The sequence below is a fragment of the Xyrauchen texanus genome, chromosome 26, assembly GCF_025860055.1.
Source record: "Xyrauchen texanus isolate HMW12.3.18 chromosome 26, RBS_HiC_50CHRs, whole genome shotgun sequence".
Taxonomy (NCBI): domain Eukaryota; kingdom Metazoa; phylum Chordata; class Actinopteri; order Cypriniformes; family Catostomidae; genus Xyrauchen; species Xyrauchen texanus.
The window spans coordinates 1,733,771-1,761,260 of NC_068301.1; the positions used below are offsets into that span (position 1 = coordinate 1,733,771).

General features: G+C 38.3%; 1 protein-coding gene across 4 annotated transcripts in view; it reads left to right on the top strand.

Annotated features, from left to right (window-relative positions):
• The window catches only part of fhod3a (formin homology 2 domain containing 3a), a 75,802-nt gene that overhangs the window by 32,347 nt on the left and 15,965 nt on the right, over positions 1-27,490 (top strand). For 2 of the 4 annotated variants that reach the window (XM_052093452.1, XM_052093453.1), the window contains exons 4-17: positions 6,391-6,458; positions 6,533-6,638; positions 7,652-7,746; positions 8,004-8,115; positions 8,246-8,340; positions 13,902-14,045; positions 14,249-14,454; positions 15,680-15,769; positions 17,519-17,848; positions 18,154-18,207; positions 19,868-20,002; positions 20,178-20,228; positions 23,050-23,240; positions 26,085-26,411. In XM_052093452.1, the coding sequence (XP_051949412.1) occupies positions 6,391-6,458; positions 6,533-6,638; positions 7,652-7,746; positions 8,004-8,115; positions 8,246-8,340; positions 13,902-14,045; positions 14,249-14,454; positions 15,680-15,769; positions 17,519-17,848; positions 18,154-18,207; positions 19,868-20,002; positions 20,178-20,228; positions 23,050-23,240; positions 26,085-26,411 (2,004 nt within the window). The remainder of the gene's footprint in view (positions 1-6,390; positions 6,459-6,532; positions 6,639-7,651; positions 7,747-8,003; positions 8,116-8,245; positions 8,341-13,901; positions 14,046-14,248; positions 14,455-15,679; positions 15,770-17,518; positions 17,849-18,153; positions 18,208-19,867; positions 20,003-20,177; positions 20,229-23,049; positions 23,241-26,084; positions 26,412-27,490) is intronic. The other 2 variants (XM_052093454.1, XM_052093455.1) reach the window with 2 other exon arrangements.

A 27,490-nucleotide genomic window follows, 5' to 3' on the forward strand; every position in this document is an offset into this window, starting at 1 on the left:
TTGTTATTGTATATATTGTTTTATGATTAAAACACAGAGGGGCGTTTTCTCGAAATAGTCACGCTACTTTTGAATGTGGCATTTAAAATAAACTGCGTCTTCTTCACATCCGCAATCTAGTTTAAGGCGGCGCAATGAATGCTGAAATAGCGCAGTTATTGTCACATTGTCCAAACGCTGCAGGACCGCTTACACACTTAACATTTCATTCTTTGTGTAAGAGGTTTTAACAGAACGGCAGTAATAGTGACGCTTGTCTCTACATGCTAACTAACAGTCGAACTGTACAAATATCTCCTCTATTTTGGTCTCTCTGTGTTTGCAGTCTCGTGTCGGCGGCTCCTCTGCCTTCAGTCTGTAATTTGAGACTCTGCTTTAGGTTTGGTTCTCCGAGAGTTTAATCCTGGACACTGTGAGTCAGCAGAGACCAGAATAGTGTAGAGCCCTTCGGGGTGGACTCTTCAGGTTTGGGTCAAGAAACCACTCAGAACACCTTAGCAACCACTTAGCATTACTTTAATCTGAAGGTGATCCTCTGTTGTGCTGGTCATGTGTCGTGACCTCTTTGGCTTTGTCTACAGACAGCAGCTGCTGTAATACTTTCAGAGGTCAGAGAGGTCACAAGCACACCACGGCTTCAAAGTATGGTCAGTCTCGACTTCTGGACTGAGATTTCAACTGTGTTTAGTCTGTGATGGTAAAGTGGATTAGTAGTTGAAGTCCGGAGGATCTGAAGGTCTCTACACCTGTTAGTGGTGCAGTTACACACACTTGACTAAATGTGTGTTAGAATGAAGTAACAGCAGTATACAAGACACTTATCATTTAAACCTGTTTACATCCACTGTTTTATTCAATTGTTGAAATGATTATTAAGAAACAAAGAAACGGTTTGGTCTTCTTTTACCAAACAATGTGTTTTGATGATATTTCTCCTCTCATAAACACAAGTGCATTGTAATATGGAAGGCCAAATGATCTTCTAATCACTTTAATCAATGGCCATACACTTCTGATACTGCTCTCGTGCAGATGAAGCTAAATGCAAGCGCAGTATTTCATCTAGCGTCTATATGAATGTTGCTTTTTGACAGTATGACGCTGAAGCCTTGAGTGAAGCATACACGTAACCGCACGTACAGAAATGCCATTTACCAGAATCATTTAAAACATGGAAGCAATGTTTACTTAATTGAGAAATAGGCAAAATGCCATTGTTTTAATGTAATATGTTAATATGTACATTAATATTAAACTTTTTAAATAAAGGCGTGTGTTCAGTAGCATATTATACATTTTTACTGTGGTATTGAAATGTAAAAAAAGTGCTGTATATACTGTATTATATTAAAAAGCATTAAAAGTTAAACCGGCTTACCATACTGTAGTTTTAAAGGCTTTATAGCTGAATGAAGCTATCTGTGTGTGTGCGTTCAGATTATGCTGGTCTGGGATTAACAACCGCATGAGGTCACGTCGCTTATCTGATTAGAGATGCTCAGCGAACGTGCAAAACTGCTGGATTTCAGGCATAGGAATGAATGCATACAGGAAAACACACACATGCAAGACCAGTGAGAGTGCACAACTGTTAACCAACAGCTATCATGCGCACATAGCGCTGCAGATAATACCTGTCACACTACACAGGGAGAGAGAGAGAGAGCATGAGAGAGAGATAGATAGATAGAGAGAGAGAGAGAGAGCGAGAGAGAGCTGGGCTTTAATTATAGATCAGGTCTGTATATGATGCTCTTTACAGGAAGAAATGTGATCTGTATGAAAGCTGAGATTTAAAGGCTCACAGGAGGAAGTTGATTCATCAGAGGCAGGAAACAGATTTGAACTGATAATTGTGTGAACGCACTTCAGATCAGTTTGAGCTGCACTCACAGATGAAACTCTGAACTCTTTACTCCAAAAATGACTGTAAAGACCATAACTGAAATACGTCAATATAAAGCATTATAGTAGAGCCCAGTCGGCGTCATTTCAAAATAAGAGTCCCGGGCTTGTTTATAGTTAAAAGTCTTGCGTTATGCAATCAGGATTTTACTTCGTCATAGTAAAAAAATTATTCAAATTTATTTCAACATCATATAAAAATTACTTTATCGGTTATCTGTATCGGCTAAATCCACCATCAGTGTTTAATATTAAGTCTGTATTATATGTTATCTATTATATTATCATACAGCATTTCAAATATGTATTACATTTATGTAGTATCATTTAGAGTTAGACCCACAATTTTACATACAGAATTTGAACTATATTAATACAATCGTGTTATGTGCATGCGTGTGTGTGTGTTGTGCACATGTGTGTTTGTTGTGCATGTGTGTTGTGCGCACATACGTGTGTGTGTGTTTGTATGTTGTCCGCACATACGTGTGTGTGTGTATGTTGTGCGCACATACGTGTGTGTGTGTGTTTGTATGTTGTGCGCACATACGTGTGTGTGTTTGTATGTTATGCGCACATACATGTGTGTGTGTGTTTGTATGTTGTGCGCACATACATGTGTGTGTGTTTGTATGTTGTGCGCACATACATGTGTGTGTGTGTTTGTATGTTGTGCGCACATACGTGTGTTGTGCGTGTGTGTGTTGTGCACACATACACGGGTGTGTGTTTGTATGTTGTGCGCACATACGTGTGTGTTGTGCGTGTGTGTGTTGTGCACACATACACGGGTGTGTGTTTGTATGTTGTGCACACATACACGGGTGTGTGTTTGTATGTTGTGCGCACATACGTGTGTGTGTGTATGTTGTGTGCACATACGTGTGTGTGTTTGTATGTTATGCGCACATACATGCATGTGTGTTTGTATGTTATGCGCACATACATGTGTGTGTATGTTTGTATGTTGTGCGCACATACATGTGTGTGTGTGTTTGTATGTTGTGCGCACATACATGTGTGTGTTTGTATGTTGTGCACACATACATGTGTGTGTTGTGCGTGTGTGTGTGTTGTGCACACATACACGGGTGTGTGTTTGTATGTTGTGCGCACATACGTGTGTGTGTGTGTGTTTGTATGTTGTGCGCACATACATGTGCGTGTGTGTGTTTTATGAGAGGTGCAGTGGAGGGAATCGGTGGTATCATGCAAAATCTGATAAACCCCCACGTTTAACATCAATGGTCATCCAACTCGAGTTTACTCTCGCCATGAAACATATCTTGAACTTTGAAGCAGGAGAATGGAAAGAACAGATAGATATGATTTAAGAGAATGACACCTCTACTCACGAAGCACTGTCCAAAGTTTTGCACCTGTTTCCGAACATTCATATCCCAAGTACAACTCTGACATGAATGAATAATAGATCTGTTAATGTTGTGAGGAAACGGATTGGCCTGAATTTGCATTCGACACGAGACTTCATTTTCCAGAGTCGACAGTTTGGATGTTTTGGGGTTCCTAATATTGAATGAACCCACAGTCTCATGTACTTAAAGAGCCCATATTATTCTCATTTACAGGATCATAGTTTTATTTGGGGGGTGAACTGGAATAGGTTAAAACTCATTCATTTTCTCATACTGAGCATTGCTGCTGCAGTTCTTTTCACCCTCTGTCTGAAACGCTCAGATTTAGCTGCTGTCTCTTTAAAGCCTTTTCCCGAAAAGCCCAGCCTGCTCTGATTGGTCAGCTGGCCCTGTCTGTTGTGACTGGTGAACCGCTTAGTGTGTGTTGGAAACTTAACGGTCCTTACCCAGGGCTGGATTGGTAGTCTGGCATACCGGGCATTTTCCCGGTGGGCCGACACACTTTGGGGCCGATCAGGGGCGGACTGGCCATCGGGAGAACCGAGCGGGCCGAATGAGCCGCGATAAGCTGAAATGAGCCGCCGCATAATGCAGAATGGGCCACAAAACGGTGCTGCGACATGTTCCCATTGAGGAATCCTAGTCAGCACAGATCAAAGTGCATCTTACACACTGATGAATGTGTTACTACGCATTTAAAGCTCTGCACAAAGTTAGCATGATCGAATTGTTGTCAACGGAGGTAATGACCCATGTCAACCGCTATTGTTCTCTAGCGTGTGTAATCGGAAGCTAAGCAGTTTGGAGACGACGCTGTTATTTATACACAGAAGTGAGTCTGAAGTGTCCTGGATGTTTTAAGATGTGTGAAATGTGTTTATGATGTCTTTGGTAATGCTTGAATATTTGAGTACGTCTCGTGGGTAAATGACAAGACTTGTGAATCATCCTGTATTAGATGTATGTGCTTGTGTGAAAACATCTCTGTGTTTCTGATCAACAGCATGTTAATAACTGACATGCCCTCCGGACAACATCAGGATTCATTAGCAGATGTTGATTGATCGATCGATCACTCGCTGTGTGGAAGTGGAGCGTGATGTTCTGTGCCGGGATGTCGATCTCTGACCTCATCTGAACTCATCATAATGGTTTCATAGCAGTTCTGTAGAAGTTTAGAAGTGTTTCGTCACAGCAGTGCCCTTCGTTTGTTGGTGTGAGCGACTTTTTTACCTGTTTTCAGTCTCTGTTTGGACGCTGATGTCAGCGTTCCTCTCTGCTGCTGTATTTTCCTTTTTTATAGATTTGTGGTCTGAAAAGGTTGCATGTTCTTCCCAGTCTCTCTCTCTCTCTCACACACACACACACACACACTCTCTCTCTCGCACACACTCTCTCACACACACACTCTCTCTCTCTCTCTTCCTCACTCTCTCCCTCCCTCACTCTCTCTCTCACACACTCTCCCTCACTCTCTCTCTCACACACACACTCTCTCTCACACACTCTCTCTCTCCCTCACACACTCTCTCTCACTCTCTCTCTCACACACTCTCTCTCTTCCTCACTCTCTCTCTCCCTCACACACTCTCCCTCACTCTCTCTCTCACACACACACACTGTCTCTCTCTCTCACACACACACACACTCTCTCTCTTCCTCACTCTCTCTCTCCCTCACACACTCTCCCTCACTCTCACACACACACTCTCTCTCCCCCTCAAACAATCTCTCTCTCATTGCCCACCATTATTTTTCCACAACAGCCACACAAAACATGTGTAGTCTCTGTTTGTGGATAGAAGATCAGAAATATCTGAATAATGTGTGTGTGTGTGTGTGTGTGTGTGTGTGTGTGAGCGTGTGTGTAGTGTGTGTTGTAGATAATGATTGATGTTTTATTGTCTCTCTTGGCATTTTCATCAGAACATTCCAGCAGCTTCTGCTTTGTTTCCATGACACACAGATTCTGCTCATGAAGTGTTCATGAAGATATCGTGTAACTACATTATCATTATATAACTAGATCAGATCCAGTCAAACTGCTCTTCAGATCAAGTGCACACTTCAGCTACCAACTCAAACTAGTGACCTACTTTTGCTAGTTTTTCAAATCAGAGCAGTATTTATCTTGCACAAAAACAATGAGACTCTCATTCCCACTGTCAGGTGTAGTGGGCTAAAGCACTGAACGGGTAATCAGAAGGTTGCTGGTTCGATCCCCACAGTCACCACCATTGTGTCCTTGAGTGAGACACTTAACTCCAGGTCGCTCCGGGGGGATTGTCCCTGTAACAAGTGCACTGTAAGTCACTTTTTGTTACTTTTTTAATACCACCTCATTGAGGTCGAGTGATGTCATAACCCTGCAGATCACTGATTGGTCAGAGAGAATCGTCACTACCAGCGTCACTGGATTTTCGACACGGACCTGCTAGTTTTTAAGTTAGCAACAGCGATAGCAGAATCAATTGTTCACGCGACTTTCGAATTGTAAAAAGAAATGGATGTGCGCAAAACCACACCGTGGTCAATAAACGAGGTGCAGACGTTCCTCTCACTAATTAAATGTTACAAACACACACACACACACTCTCACACAAACACACATACACACTCTCACACAGACACACAGACACACTAACACTCACAGAGTCACACAGACACAAACACTCACAGACACAAACACACAAATAAATTATAAATAAAATAATATATCTAGTATATAATATCAAATATTACACATAATAATGAATAATAATAATACAATAAGGTGCCAGTGATGGTAATAATAATATATGATCAAATAAAATATACATTCAGAAAGTCATTAATGAACTCAAATAACTTCCTGTTGCTTCATTCATGACATCAGACAACCATGAAATAAAAGTAACTATTAATAAACATCTGAGAAACTGTTTAATGCTGCATTTAGTGCCATTAAATGATCTGTCTGTCTGCTATGTCTCTCTCTATCTGTCTCTCTGTCTGTCTATCGCTCTCTATCTGTCTCTCTGTCTGTCTATCGCTCTCTCTCTATCTGTCTGTCTCTCTTCTCTGTCTCTTTTGTCTGTCTCTCTCTCTCTATCTGTCTGTCTGTCTCTAGAGAAGCTGTATGTTTCAGATGGACGTGACCTGAGGAGGGCGCTGTTTTCTCTCAAGCAGATATTCCAGGTAACATTCATGACAGTCTCTGGAGCGGCTTGAGTTTGGGGTCAGTGCTGATGTTGAACTGTTTCACCCTGTAGGATGATAAAGATCTGGTTCATGAGTTCGTGATGGCGGAGGGTCTCACCTGTCTGATAAAGGTCGGCTCAGAAGCGGATCAGAATTATCAGAACTACATCCTCAGAGGTGCGTCATGATTATTATTATTATTACTGTTTATTGTTATTTATTCATTTGACAGTGACTGTAATCCTACTTAAAACTTTAACTTAAAGTCACATTTTATGTTCCTAAATGTTTAGATTTAACATTCATATTTCACATTTAGATTTATTTGGAAAAATTTAATTTATAATGTAATTATTTTAAGATTTATAACAGTTATAATGATGTAGAAGATTTTGATTTTTTTTTTATATTTAATAGATTTTATTAAATAATATGTATTATTTTAATATTTATATGATTCACATTTTGATTTATATGCAAAAAAGATTTAATAATGTATTTATTTAAATATTTATTAGAAATTTTATTTTTAAGTTTTTAATGTATATTTACATATTTAACATTTTAATTGAATTTTAGATTTAATAATTGAATTTAATATATTTAATTATTTTAGGATTTATATGTACACACTTATGTAAGATTTATATTTATAAAGTAGATTTAGATTAAACAATTTAAATATTTGATTTTATTACAAATATATCATTTATATTTTATTACTTTAAGGTTTTGGTTTATATGCAAAACTTTAATGTATCATTAATGTTTTTAAATATTTATTCAATTTGATTAATTAATGTGTTATTTTAAGATTTACATTGATATGTTAAACATTGATTTATATGGAAAACTTAAATGTAACAATTTTTTTATTAGACATTTTATTTTTAAGGTTTTTATATTTACATATTTAACACTGTTTATATGGAATATTTAGATTTTGTTATTTAATTCATATTTTATTATTATACATTTAATTATGTTAAGAATTACATTTATATTTGAACATTTACATTTTTATGGAAGATTTAGATTTAATAATTAAATTATTTACAAAATGAAAGATATCTTCGGCATTGCCGTCGTGTTTCCCATCATCGGAGCATTAGAGGCAGAACGGCGCCATCTTTCATCTCATGTCCTTGTGTTTGTCATGTTTCGAGCTCAATCACTGTTTCTCTCTGTAGCTTTGGGTCAGATCATGCTGTACGTGGATGGGATGAACGGGGTCATAGGTCACCCTGAGACCTTAGAGTGGCTCTACCTGCTGATTGGCTCAAAGGTAACAACTCAACATCAGACGATACATTCATGATGTAAAGACTATTATGGTCAAAATAAGCACAACGGTAAATAAGTAGCTGACGTGTCCTGCGGTGTGTGATATGCTACTTCATTTTAATTATTTTAATGGCTCTTTAATAATTAATAGTCATGCAGCAGACAGTAAAGCTGAACTAGTGAAGGAGAAAACTGGAGGATCTGTATTACACACTTGCCTTGATGCATTCATGTAAATGTGTAAATGGTCTGTTTTAGTTTCGTCTGGTGGTGAAGACGGCCCTGAAACTGCTGCTCGTGTTTGTGGAATATTCAGAGTCGAACGCAGTTTTACTGATTCAAGCCATCAGCAGTGTGGACACAAAGAGAGGTACACACACACAAACTGACCTCGAATGCTACCTTTCTATACATACTATTTCTGCAGCACATATAGTGTATACTGCGTGTGTTCGGTGTATTCCACTCCAGATGTAGTGTGTGATGCATGTGTTGTTCAGGTTGTAAGCTGTGGTCAAACGCTGTGGAGATTCTGGCAGAGAGGGACGGAGTGGACACTGAACTGCTGGTGTATGTGATGACACTCATTAATAAGGTCAGAAACACTCGCTGACCCTAATCTAAATGAGGTCATTACAGAAAGATCATTATAATGGCGAGTGACTTAACCCGAAAAACACTCTTTGCTTTTTTTTTTCTAGAATAAAAAAAACATGATTTGATCAGGTTTTCACATTTTTGTAATAGTTTTTGTCAGATTTGGCTCATTTCTGGGGATAGCTGTTCCCAGAAGACTAAATCTTCCTTGTAAATGTGAATTTTAATTATACCATTTCTAAAAAATATTTAAAAAAATAATTAAACGATTAAATAATAAATCCTCCATATAAATCAAATGGTTACATATTTAAATACAAATGTAAATCTTAAAATAATAAAATGTCTATTGATAATATTTAAAAAATAATCAACATATTTAATCTTGAATTTTCCATATAAATAGAAATGTTAAATATATAAATATCAATTTAAATCTTAATAAAATTGTTAATCAATATTTAAAAAATTATTATAAAATCTAAATTCTGTTGAAATGTTACATACGTAAAAGTCAATCTTAATAATACAATTTCTAATAAATATAAAAGAATATATATTTTATTTTATATAAATATACTTTAGTTGTTTGGGATACTTTAGTTGTTTGGGGTGTTTTAGTTGTTTGGGATACTTTAGTTGTTTGGGATACTTTAGTTGTTTGGGGTACTTTAGTTGTTTGGGGTACTTTAGTTGTTTGGGATACTTTAGTTGTTTGGGTACTTTAGTTGTTTGGGATACTTGAGTTGTTTGGGGTACTTTAGTTGTTTGGGATACTTTAGTTGTTTGGGGTACTTTAGTTGTTTGGGGTACTTTAGTTGTTTGGGATTGTTTGTGGTACTTTAGTTGTTTGGGATACTTGAGTTGTTTGGGATACTTTAGTTGTTTGGGGTACTTGAGTTGTTTGGGATACTTTAGTTGTTTGGGATACTTTAGTTGTTTGGGGTACTTTAGTTGTTTGGGATTGTTTGGGGTACTTTAGTTGTTTGGGATACTTGAGTTGTTTGGGATACTTGAGTTGTTTGGGGTACTTTAGTTGTCTGGGATACTTGAGTTGTTTGGGGTACTTTAGTTGTTTGGGATACTTTAGTTGTCTGGGATACTTGAGTTGTTTGGGATACTTGAGTTGTTTGGGGTACTTGAGTTGTTGTGGGATACTTCAGTTGTTTGGGGTACTTTAGTTTTTTGGGATACTTGAGTTGTTTGGGGTACTTTAGTTTGTTTGGGGTACTTTAGTTGTTTGGGGTACTTTAGTTGTTTGGGATACTTTAGTTGTTTGGGGTACTTTAGTTGTTTGGGATACTTTAGTTGTTTGGGGTACTTTAGTTGTTTGGGGTACTTTAGTTGTTTGGGGTACTTTAGTTGTTTGGGATTGTTTGGGATACTTGAGTTGTTTGGGATACGTGAGTTGTTTGGGGTACTTTAGTTGTTTGGGGTACTTTAGTTGTTTGGGATTGTTTGTGGTACTTTAGTTGTTTGGGATACTTGAGTTGTTTGGGATACTTGAGTTGTTTGGGGTACTTGAGTTGTTGTGGGATACTTCAGTTGTTTGGGGTACTTCAGTTGTTTGGGATACTTGAGTTGTTTGGGGTACTTTAGTTGTTTGGGGTACTTTAGTTGTTTGGGATACTTTAGTTGTTTAGGGCACTTTAGTTGTTTGGGATAATTTAGTTGTTTGGGGTACTTTAGTTGTTTGGGGTACTTTAGTTTGTTTGGGGTACTTTAGTTGTTTGGGATACTTTAGTTGTTTGGGTACTTTAGTTGTTTGGGATACTTGAGTTGTTTGGGGTACTTGAGTTTGTTTGGGGTACTTTAGTTGTTTGGGATACTTTAGTTGTTTGGGATACTTTAGTTGTTTGGGTACTTTAGTTGTTTGGGATACTTTAGTTGTTTGGGATACTTTAGTTGTTTGGGATACTTTAGTTGTTTGGGGTACTTTAGTTGTTTGGGATACTTTAGTTGTTTGGGATACTTTAGTTGTTTGGGTACTTTAGTTGTTTGGGATACTTTAGTTGTTTGGGATACTTTAGTTGTTTGGGGTGTTTTAGTTGTTTGGGATACTTTAGTTGTTTGGGATACTTTAGTTGTTTGGGATACTTTAGTTGTTTGGGGTACTTTAGTTGTTTGGGATACTTTAGTTGTTTGGGATACTTTAGTTGTTTGGGATACTTTAGTTGTTTGGGGTACTTTAGTTGTTTGGGATACTTTAGTTGTTTGGGATACTTTAGTTGTTTGGGATACTTTAGTTGTTTGGGATACTTTAGTTGTTTGGGGTACTTTAGTTGTTTGGGATACTTTAGTTGTTTGGGGTACTTTAGTTGTTTGGGATACTTTAGTTGTTTGGGATACTTTAGTTGTTTGGGGTACTTTAGTTGTTTGGGGTACTTTAGTTGTTTGGGATACTTTAGTTGTTTGGGATACTTGAGTTGTTTGGGGTACTTTAGTTGTTTGGGGTACTTTAGTTGTTTGGGATTGTTTGTGGTACTTTAGTTGTTTGGGATACTTGAGTTGTTTGGGATACTTGAGTTGTTTGGGGTACTTTAGTTGTTTGGGGTACTTTAGTTGTTTGGGATACTTTAGTTGTTTAGGGCACTTTAGTTGTTTGGGATACTTTAGTTGTTTGGGGTACTTTAGTTGTTTGGGGTACTTTAGTTGTTTGGGGTACTTTAGTTTGTTTGGGGTACTTTAGTTGTTTGGGATACTTTAGTTGTTTGGGTACTTTAGTTGTTTGGGATACTTGAGTTGTTTGGGGTACTTTAGTTGTTTGGGATACTTTAGTTGTTTGGGGTGTTTTAGTTGTTTGGGATACTTTAGTTGTTTGGGATACTTTAGTTGTTTGGGTACTTTAGTTGTTTGGGATACTTTAGTTGTTTGGGGTACTTTAGTTGTTTGGGTACTTTAGTTGTTTGGGATACTTTAGTTGTTTGGGGTACTTTAGTTGTTTGGGTACTTTAGTTGTTTGGGATACTTTAGTTGTTTGGGGTACTTTAGTTGTTTGGGGTACTTTAGTTGTTTGGGATTGTTTGGGGTACTTTAGTTGTTTGGGATACTTTAGTTGTTTGGGGTACTTTAGTTGTTTGGGATTGTTTGGGGTACTTTAGTTGTTTGGGATACTTTAGTTGTTTGGGGTACTTTAGTTGTTTGGGGTACTTTAGTTGTTTGGGATACTTTAGTTGTTTGGGGTACTTTAGTTGTTTGGGATACTTTAGTTGTTTGGGGTACTTTAGTTGTTTGTGGTACTTTAGTTGTTTGGGATACTTTAGTTGTTTGGGGTACTTTAGTTGTTTGGGATTGTTTGGGGTACTTTAGTTGTTTGGGATACTTTAGTTGTTTGGGGTACTTTAGTTGTTTGGGGTATTTGAGTTGTTTGGGATACTTTAGTTGTTTGGGATACTTTAGTTGTTTGGGGTACTTTAGTTGTTTGGGGTACTTTAGTTGTTTGGGATTGTTTGTGGTACTTTAGTTGTTTGGGATACTTGAGTTGTTTGGGATACTTTAGTTGTTTGGGGTACTTGAGTTGTTTGGGATACTTTAGTTGTTTGGGATACTTTAGTTGTTTGGGGTACTTTAGTTGTTTGGGATTGTTTGGGGTACTTTAGTTGTTTGGGATACTTGAGTTGTTTGGGATACGTGAGTTGTTTGGGGTACTTTAGTTGTCTGGGATACTTGAGTTGTTTGGGGTACTTTAGTTGTTTGGGATACTTTAGTTGTCTGGGATACTTGAGTTGTTTGGGATACTTGAGTTGTTTGGGGTACTTGAGTTGTTGTGGGATACTTCAGTTGTTTGGGGTACTTTAGTTTTTTGGGATACTTGAGTTGTTTGGGGTACTTTAGTTTGTTTGGGGTACTTTAGTTGTTTGGGGTACTTTAGTTGTTTGGGATACTTTAGTTGTTTGGGGTACTTTAGTTGTTTGGGATACTTTAGTTGTTTGGGGTACTTTAGTTGTTTGGGGTACTTTAGTTGTTTGGGATTGTTTGGGATACTTGAGTTGTTTGGGATACGTGAGTTGTTTGGGGTACTTTAGTTGTTTGGGGTACTTTAGTTGTTTGGGATTGTTTGTGGTACTTTAGTTGTTTGGGATACTTGAGTTGTTTGGGATACTTTAGTTGTTTGGGGTACTTTAGTTGTTTGGGGTACTTTAGTTGTTTGGGGTACTTTAGTTGTTTGGGATTGTTTGGGATACTTGAGTTGTTTGGGATACGTGAGTTGTTTGGGGTACTTTAGTTGTTTGGGGTACTTTAGTTGTTTGGGATTGTTTGTGGTACTTTAGTTGTTTGGGATACTTGAGTTGTTTGGGATACTTGAGTTGTTTGGGGTACTTGAGTTGTTGTGGGATACTTCAGTTGTTTGGGGTACTTCAGTTGTTTGGGATACTTGAGTTGTTTGGGGTACTTTAGTTGTTTGGGGTACTTTAGTTGTTTGGGATACTTTAGTTGTTTAGGGCACTTTAGTTGTTTGGGATACTTTAGTTGTTTGGGGTACTTTAGTTGTTTGGGGTACTTTAGTTTGTTTGGGGTACTTTAGTTGTTTGGGATACTTTAGTTGTTTGGGTACTTTAGTTGTTTGGGATACTTGAGTTGTTTGGGGTACTTGAGTTTGTTTGGGGTACTTTAGTTGTTTGGGATACTTTAGTTGTTTGGGGTGTTTTAGTTGTTTGGGATACTTTAGTTGTTTGGGATACTTTAGTTGTTTGGGTACTTTAGTTGTTTGGGATACTTTAGCTGTTTGGGATACTTTAGTTGTTTGGGTACTTTAGTTGTTTGGGGTAGTTTAGTTGTTTGGGTACTTTAGTTGTTTGGGATACTTTAGTTGTTTGGGTACTTTAGTTGTTTGGGATACTTTAGTTGTTTGGGATACTTTAGTTGTTTGGGGTACTTTAGTTTGTTTGGGATACTTTAGTTGTTTGGGATACTTTAGTTGTTTGGGTACTTTAGTTGTTTGGGATACTTGAGTTGTTTGGGGTACTTGAGTTTGTTTGGGGTACTTTAGTTGTTTGGGATACTTTAGTTGTTTGGGGTGTTTTAGTTGTTTGGGATACTTTAGTTGTTTGGGATACTTTAGTTGTTTGGGTACTTTAGTTGTTTGGGATACTTTAGTTGTTTGGGTACTTTAGTTGTTTGGGATACTTTAGTTGTTTGGGGTACTTTAGTTGTTTGGGTACTTTAGTTGTTTGGGATACTTTAGTTGTTTGGGTACTTTAGTTGTTTGGGATACTTTAGTTGTTTGGGGTACTTTAGTTGTTTGGGGTACTTTAGTTGTTTGGGGTGTTTTAGTTGTTTGGGATACTTTAGTTGTTTGGGGTACTTTAGTTGTTTGGGGTACTTTAGTTGTTTGGGGTACTTTAGTTGTTTGGGATACTTTAGTTGTTTGGGATACTTTAGTTGTTTGGGGTACTTTAGTTGATGTTTTAATTGTTTGCGATGTTGTACATGTTTGGGAACAACACTGTCCCCAGAAATTGGCTAAATCTGACAAAAAAAACTCTTGCTGACATCCTCAGTTGAAAGAATGATCAATAAGTAATTTTACTTTAAGTAAATACAATCTCTCTTCATCAGACGCTGGCTGCTTTGCCTGATCAGGACTCGTTCTATGATATGGTGGATGTTCTGGAGGAGCAGGAAATGGAGTCTGTGTCCCGCAGGTATCTGGGTCGCAGGGGAACTGATCTGGATCTTCTGGAGCAGCTCAACATCTATGAGGTCTGACAACATCACCGTTAATGCTCAGACTGATATCCCACAGAGTTTCAGAAACATTTTATAAATGATCAAACAATGAGGATTTATTTGTAAATGTGGGCAGTCACATGTTAATGATTTCATGGTGGTGATGTTGTAATCGTAAAGATTATGAAGAAGTTGTTTTTGCAATTCAGTTTTAAAAATGTCCTTCTGACTGTCAGGCGACTCTTCGTCATGAAGATGGGGATGAGGACAGTTTGCCACCATCTTCCGGTCGTCAAGAGAGACGTGGGTCCAGTATCGGTGGAGGAGAGAGGCGGGGCTTAGAAAGACGTCGCAGCCGCAGACATTCATTGGCCAGATCAGGCCACGCCTCCCCAAACCGTACAAACTTCCAGCAGTTTAATGGACAGGAACTCAACGAAAAGTGAGCGAAATATGTTCTTATTTAAACATGAATGCCACTGTCACCTTTGACCTCCGGATTAATGCACATTGAGACTGAACTATATAAACTCTGGTACAGTCACAGTGAATGCTGTCCAGGGGAAGCACTAATTGTATGTTTCTTAAAGATTTTTTAAGTATTTATTAGAAGTTGTATTAAGATTTGTTTACATATTTAACATATTCGTCTTATATAGAAAATTTGTATTGAATTAATTTATTTTCTAAATATTTTTTAGAAATCTTATTATAAAGATAAACATTTCTATTTACATTTACAAATGTAACATTTCTATTTAATAACTTGATTCGTTTTTAAATATAATTAAAAGGCATTTTTATTTTTAAGATTTACATTTGTATTTACATTTACATATTTAACATTTAGATTATATGGAAGATTTATATTTAATAATTAAATGTTTTAATATTTATCAGACATTTAATTATTTAACATTTATATTTAGTTACATAAATATATCAAATGTACATTTATATTTAACAGTTATTTATAAGATTTAGATTTAATTATTTTTTAAAACATTTATTATAATTTTTATTATTGAGATTTACATTTACATATTTAACATTTTGAATTATATGAAACGTTTTTGATTTAATAATTTGATTATTTGTTTTAAAATATTATTAATAGACATTTTATTACTTAAAGATTTACCTTTTTTTTTTTACATTTATATATTTAACATTTGGCTTTGTAAGATTTTGAGTATTTTTACTACACATTAAATGTATAAATATATTATTTTTTAAAACTTTTTCAATTTTACACTCGGGACCCCATAGCTCTGAACATGTGACCTTAATTTCAGCAGTTCTTGACAACAGGAGATCCTCAATGTGTCAGTGTTTAGTTAATATTTGTGCTCCAGAGCACATGACCTGGAACAGCTCATCGCTCATGATAACTGTGTGTGGATATATCCGACTGCCCAACTTAATGTACATCATCCATAAGACCTGGAACTGTATTTAATTCAATATCTCCATTTTGTCTGTCTTTTTCTATCTTTAAGGCCAGAAACATACTTGTGCAAGTATTTAATGTATGAAAACGAGCTTGTGTAGCTAGAATGCAGAACATGTTTTGGGCCTACAGCTTTCAATCGCTCTGTGAGTCTCGTCGTTTCTGTGGTTGTGCTTTATGTTTGTTGCATGATCGGTGTTTGTTGTACTCGCTGCAGAGAGGAAGATGAGGAGGACTCTGCACTCACAGAGTCTAATGATGATGATGATGATGAAGGGGAAAGGAATCCTTCATCGGGTGTCATCAGGTATCCTAGTGCAGATCACCTGCACATCATTAGCTCCACCTGTGCTGATTCAGCAGTTCCTAAAATTGCGGCTCCATGCGTATTCTTTTCCTGAGCTCCTCTCGAAGTGTCTCTTTAAGGTCAGATTTCAAGCTCTCCTGGCTGGATCTCCCTTTCTCTTTATAACTAGATGTACCTGTAACCACTGGTTAGGAATGTTCTGGAAGCTTTTAGAATGACCTTCACTCTGACCTCGTCTCCATCACAGCAGGTGCTTTAGATCTACTAAACTCCATCAGTGTGTTCAATACTGTGGAATACTAACTTCTAAACGCCGTTGTCAAGGGAATCCTTCCCTAATGGACCCCTAAACGACTCAAAGATCTTTTTTGGTATTCTATTTTTGGGGTATTCTATGCCTAATTACAAATAGAAGCTAGAAATGGTCAAATGAATTATTTAGTGGATCCACATTAATCCGGTCTGAATCACAATTGTCCTCATGTTCTGCCGCCGGACACCAATTCCGAGTACACATCCCGTCGCCTTTTATGGAGTACAATGTGAAATTTGTGCAAAGTCATGTTTATCTTCCCTTACAAAATATCGTTCTGAAAATCTCACCACTCATTATTTTCAGATGTAAATGAGTTTGTGATTTGCAGCAAATGTTTGCCAGAATTTGCAGCTCTTCACCTGCAGCAAACCTTTGATGACAATGAAGAGTTTCTGAAGAGTTTCTGAAGAGTTTGCCCCAAAGCTCATTTGCATGTGAAATAACGAGTGGAATATATTTGCGGCAAGTGATTTTTGTAAGGGAATTTAACAATGCTACGGATAGCAGACACCACAACGCCAATACAACATGAGCCGCCATCTTGATTGTTTTGGGTAAAATAGATCACATGACTGCATCACATGACAACAAATAAAATGTTTCCAGTCCACACAACAACGCAAAGATGGCGTTTTCAATGCATCCACTTGAGAGAGTGATTTTGAAAAGCTCAGTTTTCACTGGACAAAAATGCCGTCTCTGTGAACGGAAGGCCAAACAGTAGAGAAAATAATGCGTTTTCAAATGAAAGCTTATTTTTAGCAAGCTAACAATTTAGCCTTTTAAGTTTTGATGTTAGATATCATAATACTCTATTTAAAAGTATGTCATAGTAAAAAAATTTACATATCGTAACCAATGCTGGATAGTAACGGATTACATGTAACCTGGATTACATAGAGTACAAACCCTTTGTAACTAAATACTCATAATTAGATTACAGTTACTTTTATGGATTACATGATTACATATTAATCAGGCAAAGGCAGTACATTGTTCATAATTTATTGATCCATCTAATTATTCTTCTTTTTAAATATTTCAAATGTTTCATTCTGAAGCGGCCTACAGATGATATACTTTCGGTAAGTCTACGACTTTTAATGAATAGATGAGGGTTTGGGGGTGTGATTGCACACACAGAGCAGATCCTATCCCCCAGCCGTTAATACACTGAAGATTGAGCAGTAATCCACATTAATGCCGAACCGATTGCATCAGTGCAGTCAAATTAGTTTAATGTAGTTTCGCAAATTGCGAACTTTTGAGACGTTGATTCACAAATATAACTATTATAATGTGATGATTAACAACAGTAAACTGTGAGAGGCATTACAAACAGCTTTGCTTGGCACTACTACAACGATCATAAATTACCCCCCAAAACACATTTTATTTCATCCATACTGCCCTTTGCTGCCCCCTGTCTTCAGCGCACCTGACGATAAATCAGACGACTTAGACAAACACACAGAAAGCTTCACATCGACGGCTCGCACAGAAGAGGACGAGCGAGAGGAAGAGGAGAGGAGGAGCTCATCAAGCTCAGCCCCGCTCACTCCTGACTCCACCCAACCATCGCAACTAGCCACTCTGCTCGCACAACGCAAGTCCTCCGTCAGCGTGCCGCCAACCAATGAGGTCGTCCCGCCTCTGCGCGGCTCTGCTCAACCGTGCAACCGCTTGCCATACCTCCCTCACTCGCCGTTCTTCCTCTTCTCTTATGATGTGGAGGAGGAGAAACCAGTGGAGAAGAGCGGCAGGTAGATGTTTGTATACCATGAAGCACCTAAAGCATGTTCATCTGGATTGAACCACAATCTGCACGTCCTCACGTTTGTCTCAACCCAACAGAGTGACACTTTCACACCTTCTTTTCTCTCACTGTTGCTCACGTATACAACTAACTGCAAAGATGGAAATCTCGTTTGAATAGTCACCAAACTTTAGTTTTTCACTCTGAATGTCCCTTACAGCTCCGTGTAAGTTTGCCTCACATATTGCGATGCCACCTCGTCTACCAGGTTTCGAAGTTCAAATTTAATTTCTCTCTCTGTGTCTCTCTCAGGTCCTTTTCGGCTATAAGTGCTCCATCTACACCAACCAAACCACAAAGCGACAGGTGAGTTTCATGAACCCCTTAAACTGGGTGTGGCCAGGAATGTGAAGTAAGTTTAAACTTGAAATTTAAAAGTCCCTGGATACATTTATAGTGGCAAGAAAAAGTATGTGAACCCTTTGGAATCAACTGTTTTTCTGCATTAATTGGTCATATGATCTGGTGTTGAGAAGGTAGAATTCAATGAAGCTGTCAGCAGAGGACATTTGAGGCCTCTATTTCTCAAACTAGAGATGTACTTATCCTCTTGTTTAGTTCATTAGCAATTTCTATTATTGTATAGTCTTCATTCCTCAAAACAATGATTGACTGATGAGTTTCTAGAGAAACTGCATGTGCTATTAGACCTCTCAGATGATCCAGAATGCAGCAGCACGTCTGGTCTTTAATGAACCAAAGAGAGCACATGTTACACCCCTCCTCGTCTCTCTCCACTGGCTGCCGGTTCATGCACGTATTAAATTCAAGGCCCTGATGCTGCATACAGAACAGTCACTGGGTCTGCTCCAGCATACCTAAAAACATTAATGCAGAGCTACGTTTTGAGGAATGAAGGCTATACAGTGCTTGAAATTGCACAAAAAACTGAAGATTTCATACAAAGGAACTACAGTCTTCAAAGACAAAGGACAACTGTCTCTAACAAGGACAGAAAGAGATGTGGAAGCTGTGCAACTAAACAAGAGGATCAGTACATCAAATAATTGGAAAACACTTCTGTTTAGTGCTTGTGAAAACTCAGAGTCTCTAGTTTGAGAAATAGACGCCTCACATGTCCTCCGCTGACAGCTTCATTGAATTCTACCCGCTCAACACCAGTTTCATGTACAACAGTAAAGAGAAGACTCTTATGGGAAGAACTGCAAAGAAAAAGACACTTTTGAAACAGAAAAACAAAAAGAAAATGTTAAAGTGGGCAAAGAAACACGGACATTGGACAACAGATAATTGGAAAAGAGTGTTATGGATCTAAACCCCATTGAGCTTTTGTGGGATCAGCTAGACTGTAAGGTGTGTGAGAAGTGCCCGACAAGACAGTCACATCTATGGCAAGTGCTACAGGAAGTGTGGGGTGAAAGGTCAAGTGCTACAGGAAGTGTGGGGTGAAAGGTCAAGTGCTACAGGAAGTGTGGGGTGAAAGGTCAAGTGCTACAGGAAGTGTGGGGTGAAAGGTCAAGTGCTACAGGAAGTGTGGGGTGAAAGGGCAAGTGCTACAGGAAGTGTGGGGTGAAAGGTCAAGTGCTACAGGAAGTGTGGGGTGAAAGGTCAAGTGCTACAGGAAGTGTGGGGTGAAAGGGCAAGTGCTACAGGAAGTGTGGGGTGAAAGGGCAAGTGCTGCAGGAAGTGTGGGGTGAAAGGTCAAGTGCTACAGGAAGTGTGGGGTGAAAGGTCAAGTGCTACAGGAAGTGTGGGGTGAAAGGGCAAGTGCTACAGGAAGTGTGGGGTGAAAGGTCAAGTGCTACAGGAAGTGTGGGGTGAAAGGGCAAGTGCTACAGGAAGTGAGGTGTGAATTGTGATCAGTTGAATGCCACTTTGGTGAATAAAAGTGCCAATTTCTTTCCATAAGAGCAAAATATGTACATTATTCCAAACTATTGGCTGCCCGTGTATACATACACATTTATTTATAGGCAGATTGATAGATATACTCTCTCTTTGTCAGACCTGCTCTGGGCGGTCTTCTCTCGTCTTCGTACCGGCAGCATCAGGAATCACTCGCAGCAGAAAGAGAGAGGCGACGGGTCGAGCGAGAAGAGCGACTGCAACGGATAGAGAGAGAGGAGAGAAATCGACAAAGGTTTAACACAACAACCATTTGTTATAATTACACACAAGATCATCTACTGTGGCACATAACTACAACTTCACCCTCCTGTGTGTGTGTGTGTGTGTGTGTGTGTGTGTATGTATGTATGTGTGTGTGTGTGTGTGTGTGTGTGTGTGTGTGTGTGTGTGTGTGTGTGTGTGTGTAGTCGAGACTATGTGGCGAACATGGAGGAGGCGAGACATGCTCGTGAAGAAAGGTGAGTATTTTCATCCTTAACTCATTGTCCAAATTCATATTAGATTTGATGATGGGTGATATTATACATCTATATGATCATGTCTGCTTTCTTACACAACTTCACACCAGTGAACTCCAATGTCGAATGTTACATGATTGGAGTGAAATCAGCCATCAAGGCATTAAAATGTACAGTGGAAAACAAGAAGTGTTTAGTGCTTGTGAAAACTATCGTAGAGTTTGAGGTTTGACTTGGTAAAAATGAACTCTGATATCTGCTTCCAATATCAGCCTAATCAGACCAATGACGAAGATTTAGAAAAACATTCAAAAAGCCTAAAACCATTCGCCATTCACTAAACGCTTGATGTTTGAAGGTTTTACAGGCCCAACAGACAAACAAAAATCTGGATGGATGGATAGCTTAAAGGGGTAGTTCACCCAGAAATAATGAAATTCAGTCATTATTTACTCACCGCTGTGTTGTTGTAACTCTATATGACTTTCTGTCTTGTTCTGAACACAAAGGGAGAAATTGTGAGTAAATGTTGTGCTCAGTGATGTCATACAATGGCAGTTTATGGTGACACCTCTTCAAACATCAAAAGAACACTAAAGTATAATTCAGAAGTCTAATTAATTATTCATGAGCTCATGATTGTTATGAAAGTATACGATAAGATTTGATGAGAAACTGAAATCTAATGTATTATTTAGTGTAAATGTCACTGACCGTTGATCTCCTGTGTGTGTTCATGATATGACACGAGAGCAACCGTTCATGCACCCCTCACGACATTGGGGCATTCAAGCTAAAAACAGCTAAAAAACAGCGAGAGTGACAACATAACTTACTAAACATGTCTGAAGAGTTTGTAGTTGAAGAATTGATGCATTTCTATGCCCAGCCTTATTTTGAATAGCGTATTTGGAAATCAAACAGAAACACAGAGGAGCTACAAGCAGACACAGTCACACTTTGTCCAATCCTGACGGCAAACGACTTGTGATAAAAGGTTTATTTTCTATGTTAATCAGAGTTTTTGTCCTAACCAGCCGTGATGAGCTTCTTGTTTTCTATTTACGGCATCACGCCGGTAACTCCCATCTGCTGTGAACTGACACCAGTCCAGAAATTTTTAAATAAGGCTGGGCATAGAAATGCATCAATTCTTGGACTATTATCTCTTCAGACATGTTTAGTAAGTTCTGTTCTCCGTTTTGTGTGCAGTTCTGTTGTTTTCTGTCACTCTCGCTGTTTTTAGATAAACGAGTTTCGCTTGAACGCCCCAATGTCATGAGGGGTGCATGAACGGTTGCTCTCGTGTCCTATCATCAACACACACAGGAGATCAACGGTCAGTGACATTTACACTAAATAATACATTAGATTTCATTTTCTCATCAAATCTTATCGAATACTTTCATAACAATCATGAGCTCATGAATAATTAATTAGACTTCTGAATGATACTTTAGTGTCCTTTTGATGTTTGAAGAGGTGGTCACCATAAACTGCCATTGTATGACATCACTGAACACAACATTTACTCACAGTTTCTCCCTTTGTGTTCAGAACAAGACAGAAAAATTACAGGAGTGAGTAAATAATCATATTTGGGTGAATTAATCTTTAAATGTCTGTTTGAATGGATTGAAAGTTGGAATTACAAACATTCTTTGGCCTGATTGAATATTCCATCAGTGTAAAGCTATAAGAAATTGGGGATTTTTAATCATCCGTTACAGAAAAATCTTAAGACGAATCAGTTCAAAAAGTCACAGAAACTCGAGTCAGAACAGTCTGAAGGTCTGTGCCAAATTTGGTGGATGTAGCTTTAAATGTTTAGGAGTTTCAACTGGAAATTTGGTCTTTGTTTAGCGATTTTGGAAAAACCATAAACAGCTTAAAGTGTAGAAGTGTATGTTGGATTTTTCCAGCCAACATAATGAAACATGTCATGTTTTAGAAATGTCCTGAAGGATTATTCTCAATGATCAGACTATGATTAAATGATAAGAGATGTGAAAGTAGTTGTGTTTTTAGAGTCTATAGTTTTTAACAGCTGCAGTATGATCTCAAGATCTCAAACCGGCCCTGAATTATAATCATTTGATTGTTTTCAGGTTCTAAATGCACGCTGACCTGCCAACTATTCCTGTTGTTTTCCTGAAACTATTCCTGTTTCATCCCTTTTCAGAATAAATCTTCTGCTTCTTCAGTGTCAATCTGATGCTCTCCAAACGGAGATATTTTGGCCTGTTTTTTGTGAAGCAATTGGTGTCGGAGTGGATTAACTCGTAACATAAATGATGCCGTTTTTCTTCAATTGAAAGTTTTTGATACAAATATAACTGATCTAGAGTGAATGGGAACATTTCATCACTCGTTATGAATCATTTATTCTTGCACTTCATAGCAGATTGAAGTGCACTTAATCAAATGTCGTGTATACAAATGTAGGAATAGTGTTTAATAATGTGTTTGTGGAGTGACTGATGTCACATCTTGAACAGGTTTACACCGATTTCCCTCCATAAACCTTTTTTCCTCAAAGACAAACACATTTGTTTCTTCATCTTGCTCCCAAACATTCCTCTCCTGCTTGATCGGACACTGTGACACTATTTTATGCTAGACCAAAAGCAAAGATACAGCTGAGCTTAAGTTGAGAAAACTAGAGAAAACAAGCATGAAACAGAGCGAGAGAAAGAGAGAGACAGAGAGAGTTCTGCATTTGTTTACATTGTTTTCACTGGGCTCTTTTACAGGTCATGAAACCAGAGAATTTGTGCCTGTTTTACTAATTTACTGACACCCCCCCCTCTCTCTCTCTCAGGTTTAAGACGGTGGAGAGAATAGCCGCGGAGGAGTTTGAAAGAGATCGTGTGCGTTCAGCACCTTGCGGTCTCAGCCTCACTCTCAGTCCTTCTGACAACTGTCAATCATCCCGCAGTGCCACACCCTCCTCGGTGACATCACAGGATGACCAGGACACACCTGTCACATCGTACCCGTCTTCTGAACCAGGTAAACTCACCTGACAGACAGTTATTTGCTAAACTGAATGTCATCATGGAGACAACTTGACCCAATCTTGAGTCGTAGAGCTTTTAAACGATCGGATGTGCTGTTATGGATTCACATGAACGGAGATGTGACGGTAAAAATGTTTATCATTTCCTTTTACATAATGGTTATAAATGTTCAGGCAGCCGCTGATGTGTTTCACAGTAAAGAGGTGCGTTATGAATTCTGCACATGTTCAGCACACACATGGATTTAAACATGTGCTACATGTGGCATTTGGGTTTTATATCTGTTACAAACACTGACTGATATTAATGAACGAGGCTCTTATTAGTTGTTATAGATGTTTAATATGAAATACTGCAGAAACAGTTTATTTAAACATTGTACAAGTAGTGAAAGTTATATATATATACACATTATAAATAGACACATTTACATATTTCTATTGACTTATATAACTTTCTTTAACTTCAGGTACTTTCAGCACTTTGATTTCTAGAAAGACTGTTTAAACCATTTTCCAATATTTTATTTGTTTACTAATAATGTTCAACAGTGTATGGAAATTACATTTTTAACATTTTTCAACAAAAAATGACTCCTGACGTCTTGCTCTAAGACTAATTTAATACAGTAGATAACATTTATGAATCCGAAATACATTTAAATAATATTTTCACTCTTTTTTGCACAATTCCACAAAATGAAAGCTGGATTGGAAATGATGGCCAATACAAATATTAGATATTTCTCTTGATTTTTTGTCTCATATTTCATCTCATGCTCTCCACTCACACTTGTTTAACAAATACTTTTGAACAAACTTTATTAGGAGCTAAATTGTTTGGTATGCTGGAAATGAGCCACAATTTATAGAAATCATTATAATAAATCAATATTAAAATGGTTTATGTTGTTTTCACTCTTTGTTTAGATGATCATAGTTATGATATAATGTACTTTCACTCTTAAAAATAAAGGTCCCAGAAAGGGTTTCGATGCCATAGAAGAACCATGTTTGGTTCCCCAAAGAACCTTTCAGTTAAAGGTTCTTAAAAGAACCATTTTGAAGAACCTTTTTCCACTGCAAAGAACCTTTTGTGCAATGGGAAGTTTCCATGTAGGTTAAAGTTTCTTCATGGGCCCCAATCATGCTGATAAACAACCTTTATTTTTAGTTAAAAAAAATGTATCCCCCTTTTCCCCCAATTTGGAACACCCAATTCCCACTACCTAGTAGGTCCTCGTGGTGGCGTGGTTACTCAGTCCGGGTGGTGGAGGACGAGTCTCAGTTCCCTCCACTTCTGAGACCGTCAATCCGCGCATCTGATCACGTGACTCGTTGTGCATGACACCGCGGAGACTCATGCTACTCTCCACAATTCACCACACGCCCCATTGAGAGAACCACTAATCACCACCACGAGGAGGTTACCCCATGTGTTTAATATTGAAAGTCTAAAGGCTAAAACAGTCAATTCTATACATAAAGACATTTGAATAGTACCACAAGGTAGAGGTAAAAAGTTTCCAATTCAGTTTAAAGGAGACCTTCAAATAACAACAACAACAAAAAAGTTTAAATCTGTTCAGTTGAAGAAAATTAATGAAAAGCTGAAAATATTATTAAATAATTAGAGGTGGAAAGACATGAATGTATCTGTATTTAAATGTTTAAACACTTGGATTTATCAAGGTTATAAATGTCTAAAATTGTATGAATGATTGCATGTTTTCTGCGGGTAATATCTGCAAGCTCACGTGAGAGAACTTGTTTGTGAAAAGAGTAAAAACAACTGTTCTGAGGTCAGTGTGTCTGTGTTTAAGTGTTTAAATGGACACAGTCATGAGCAGTAATACTGTGACCTCTCTGTCACCTCACACGCACACACACACACACGCTCTGAAACAAGCTGTTTCATTCAGTGTTGACACAAACAGGTTTGTTTCCTGTTCGCAGCCTCTCTCTGATTGGTTGAGCAGACGGAGCCACAGAGACCCTAACAGAGCCAATCATCTACAGGAAATTATACGACTCTAGCACAGACGGTGTGTACTCTTAAAATGAAGGGTCTTCAATGGTTCTCCAGAGCGGTCTTCTTATAAAGAACCATTTTCCACTGTATGGTTCTTTGTAGATGTAAGAAAGGTCTCGATGTCCCATTAAAGGTTCCTCAGATCAGTGTTTTGGCTTCTGGGTTCTTTAAAGCACCAATAACTTTGTCTCAGATATTTCTCTTCAACATCTTTTGGAGAGATAAAAATAAATGATATACAGTAAGCAATTACACGCATGTGGATTATATAGCTCAGATAAGAGGTAGACCGATATATCGGTTGTTCTGTAAATCGCTTTTAAAAACTTTAAATTTAAATCTAATATTTAAGGGCCTTTCCCACCAATGAACGGGTAAGTGGTAATTCTAGCAGGAAGACTCTGGATCCTTACGCTTCAATCAGGCATCTCATCCAATCACAATACAGCCTCCACTTTATAAGCAGACTTCAGTTGTTTTCATCCCCCTCCATCTCAACAAGTTTAGGTCCCGTCGACCGAAAATGTAGTCCTCATCTGTGATGGAGAGAGGGGCACGGGCAGGCTGTGAGGACACACGCCCGGCGCTGAATCATCCTAATCAGCTGAGAGGAGGAGAGAGAGACATGCGTGTAGCCGCTCTGTGTGTGTGTTTATGTTGCTGTGAACTGTTTAAATTTGAGTTTGAAATTAAAGATCACTCCAGTTGCCGCTTCCTCCCTGGTTGGGTAGGCAGAGTCTGCCACGTCGACTTTTACATAAATTGGTATTTACTTTCTGTTTTGTTTTTACAACCTTCTCCACAGACACCAATGATCTAGAACCGGACATGGGGGCCACTCTAGAACCTGAGGAGAAAGTGCCAGAACCCAGAGAAGAACAGGAAGAAGAAGAGGAAGTGGAGGAGATAAGTGCTGAACAGGAAGTGGGCGGGGCTGAAGAGCAGGTTGCAGAGGATGAGGAGGAGCCTGAACGGGAAGTTCCTGATGGAGAAGCAGAAGACAGCGGGATCTTGAGTGATAAAGAACGACAGAGTGATGAAGTGAACGAGAAAGATAACTGCTCTGCATCCAGTATATCATCTGCCAGTAGTACACTAGAGAGGGAAGATCGACTCGGCAGCAGCGAGACCGGTGAGAAGCCACTGCAGCCCCTTCAATCAAATTCAGTACATGAATAACAATTTACTTGATATGGTAACATTATTTTAATGACATTTAAGCAAAATTACTTCACGAAACTTTGAGGGAAAACATTTTGACCTGTTAGAATATGTTCTAGCTCATTTTTCTAAATTGTCTAATAAAATCTAAATTGTCGTTTTTGTTCATTTTAAAAACTTTTCCAAATAAATAGCGTTGCCGATTTAAGGCGTTAATTTAATGCGATTAATTAAATAAAAATAAGGCGTTAATAAAATGTAGGTAATTAACCATGCCCCTAGACCATACATAAATACCATAATATAAAGTTTGCATACCATAGAGCAATTCAGGCTTGAAGTTCATGTGTTTTTATGAGCGGCGTCGTCAGTAGGGGGCAGTCAGTGCGCCTCAACGAGCATCACAGCCTCAGAATGAGAGCCGTTCATACAGTATGCGTTATTGACAGCTGGACGAAGCACTACAGAATACAGGGATTTCAAGACGTGATTTTCACATTTTCAACTACTTTTCACTTGACACAGCGTCCTAGAAACGCAGCGTTTATGAGGCTGAAAACCAATGAGATGCTCCAAAAGCTTCTAGCGCAGACTGACCGCGAGGACGCGTACCATGAGATCACGACAGATTGACAAACTCAATGCAAAATGGATTGTTGTGGACTGTTTATGTTATATGGGACTAAGGTATACCGAGTGTTTGCGTGTTCCGGATTGAATCGCGCCCTTTGCCTCGCCTTTCTGAGTATACTTATCTGAACATGAACGAATATGAAGAAGTTCGACGCATGCGCACCACAACTGCTTTGTGACACTCTTTTAGTACAGACAACGGGCAGCGTATGGTCAAAAGTCTCACACATATGAGGAACACATCCGCTGGCCAAGAAAGACTCGGTGGCTGTGTTGAAGAGGACATTTGCGTCACGCATTCTGTGCGCGGAGCGATTAGCAACACAAGAAGTATATTTTCAATATATTGACTTCTAAAGTCACATTTTGTCTTCTCAATGTTTTACTTCTCTGCCACAATAATGCAATTTATTTCAA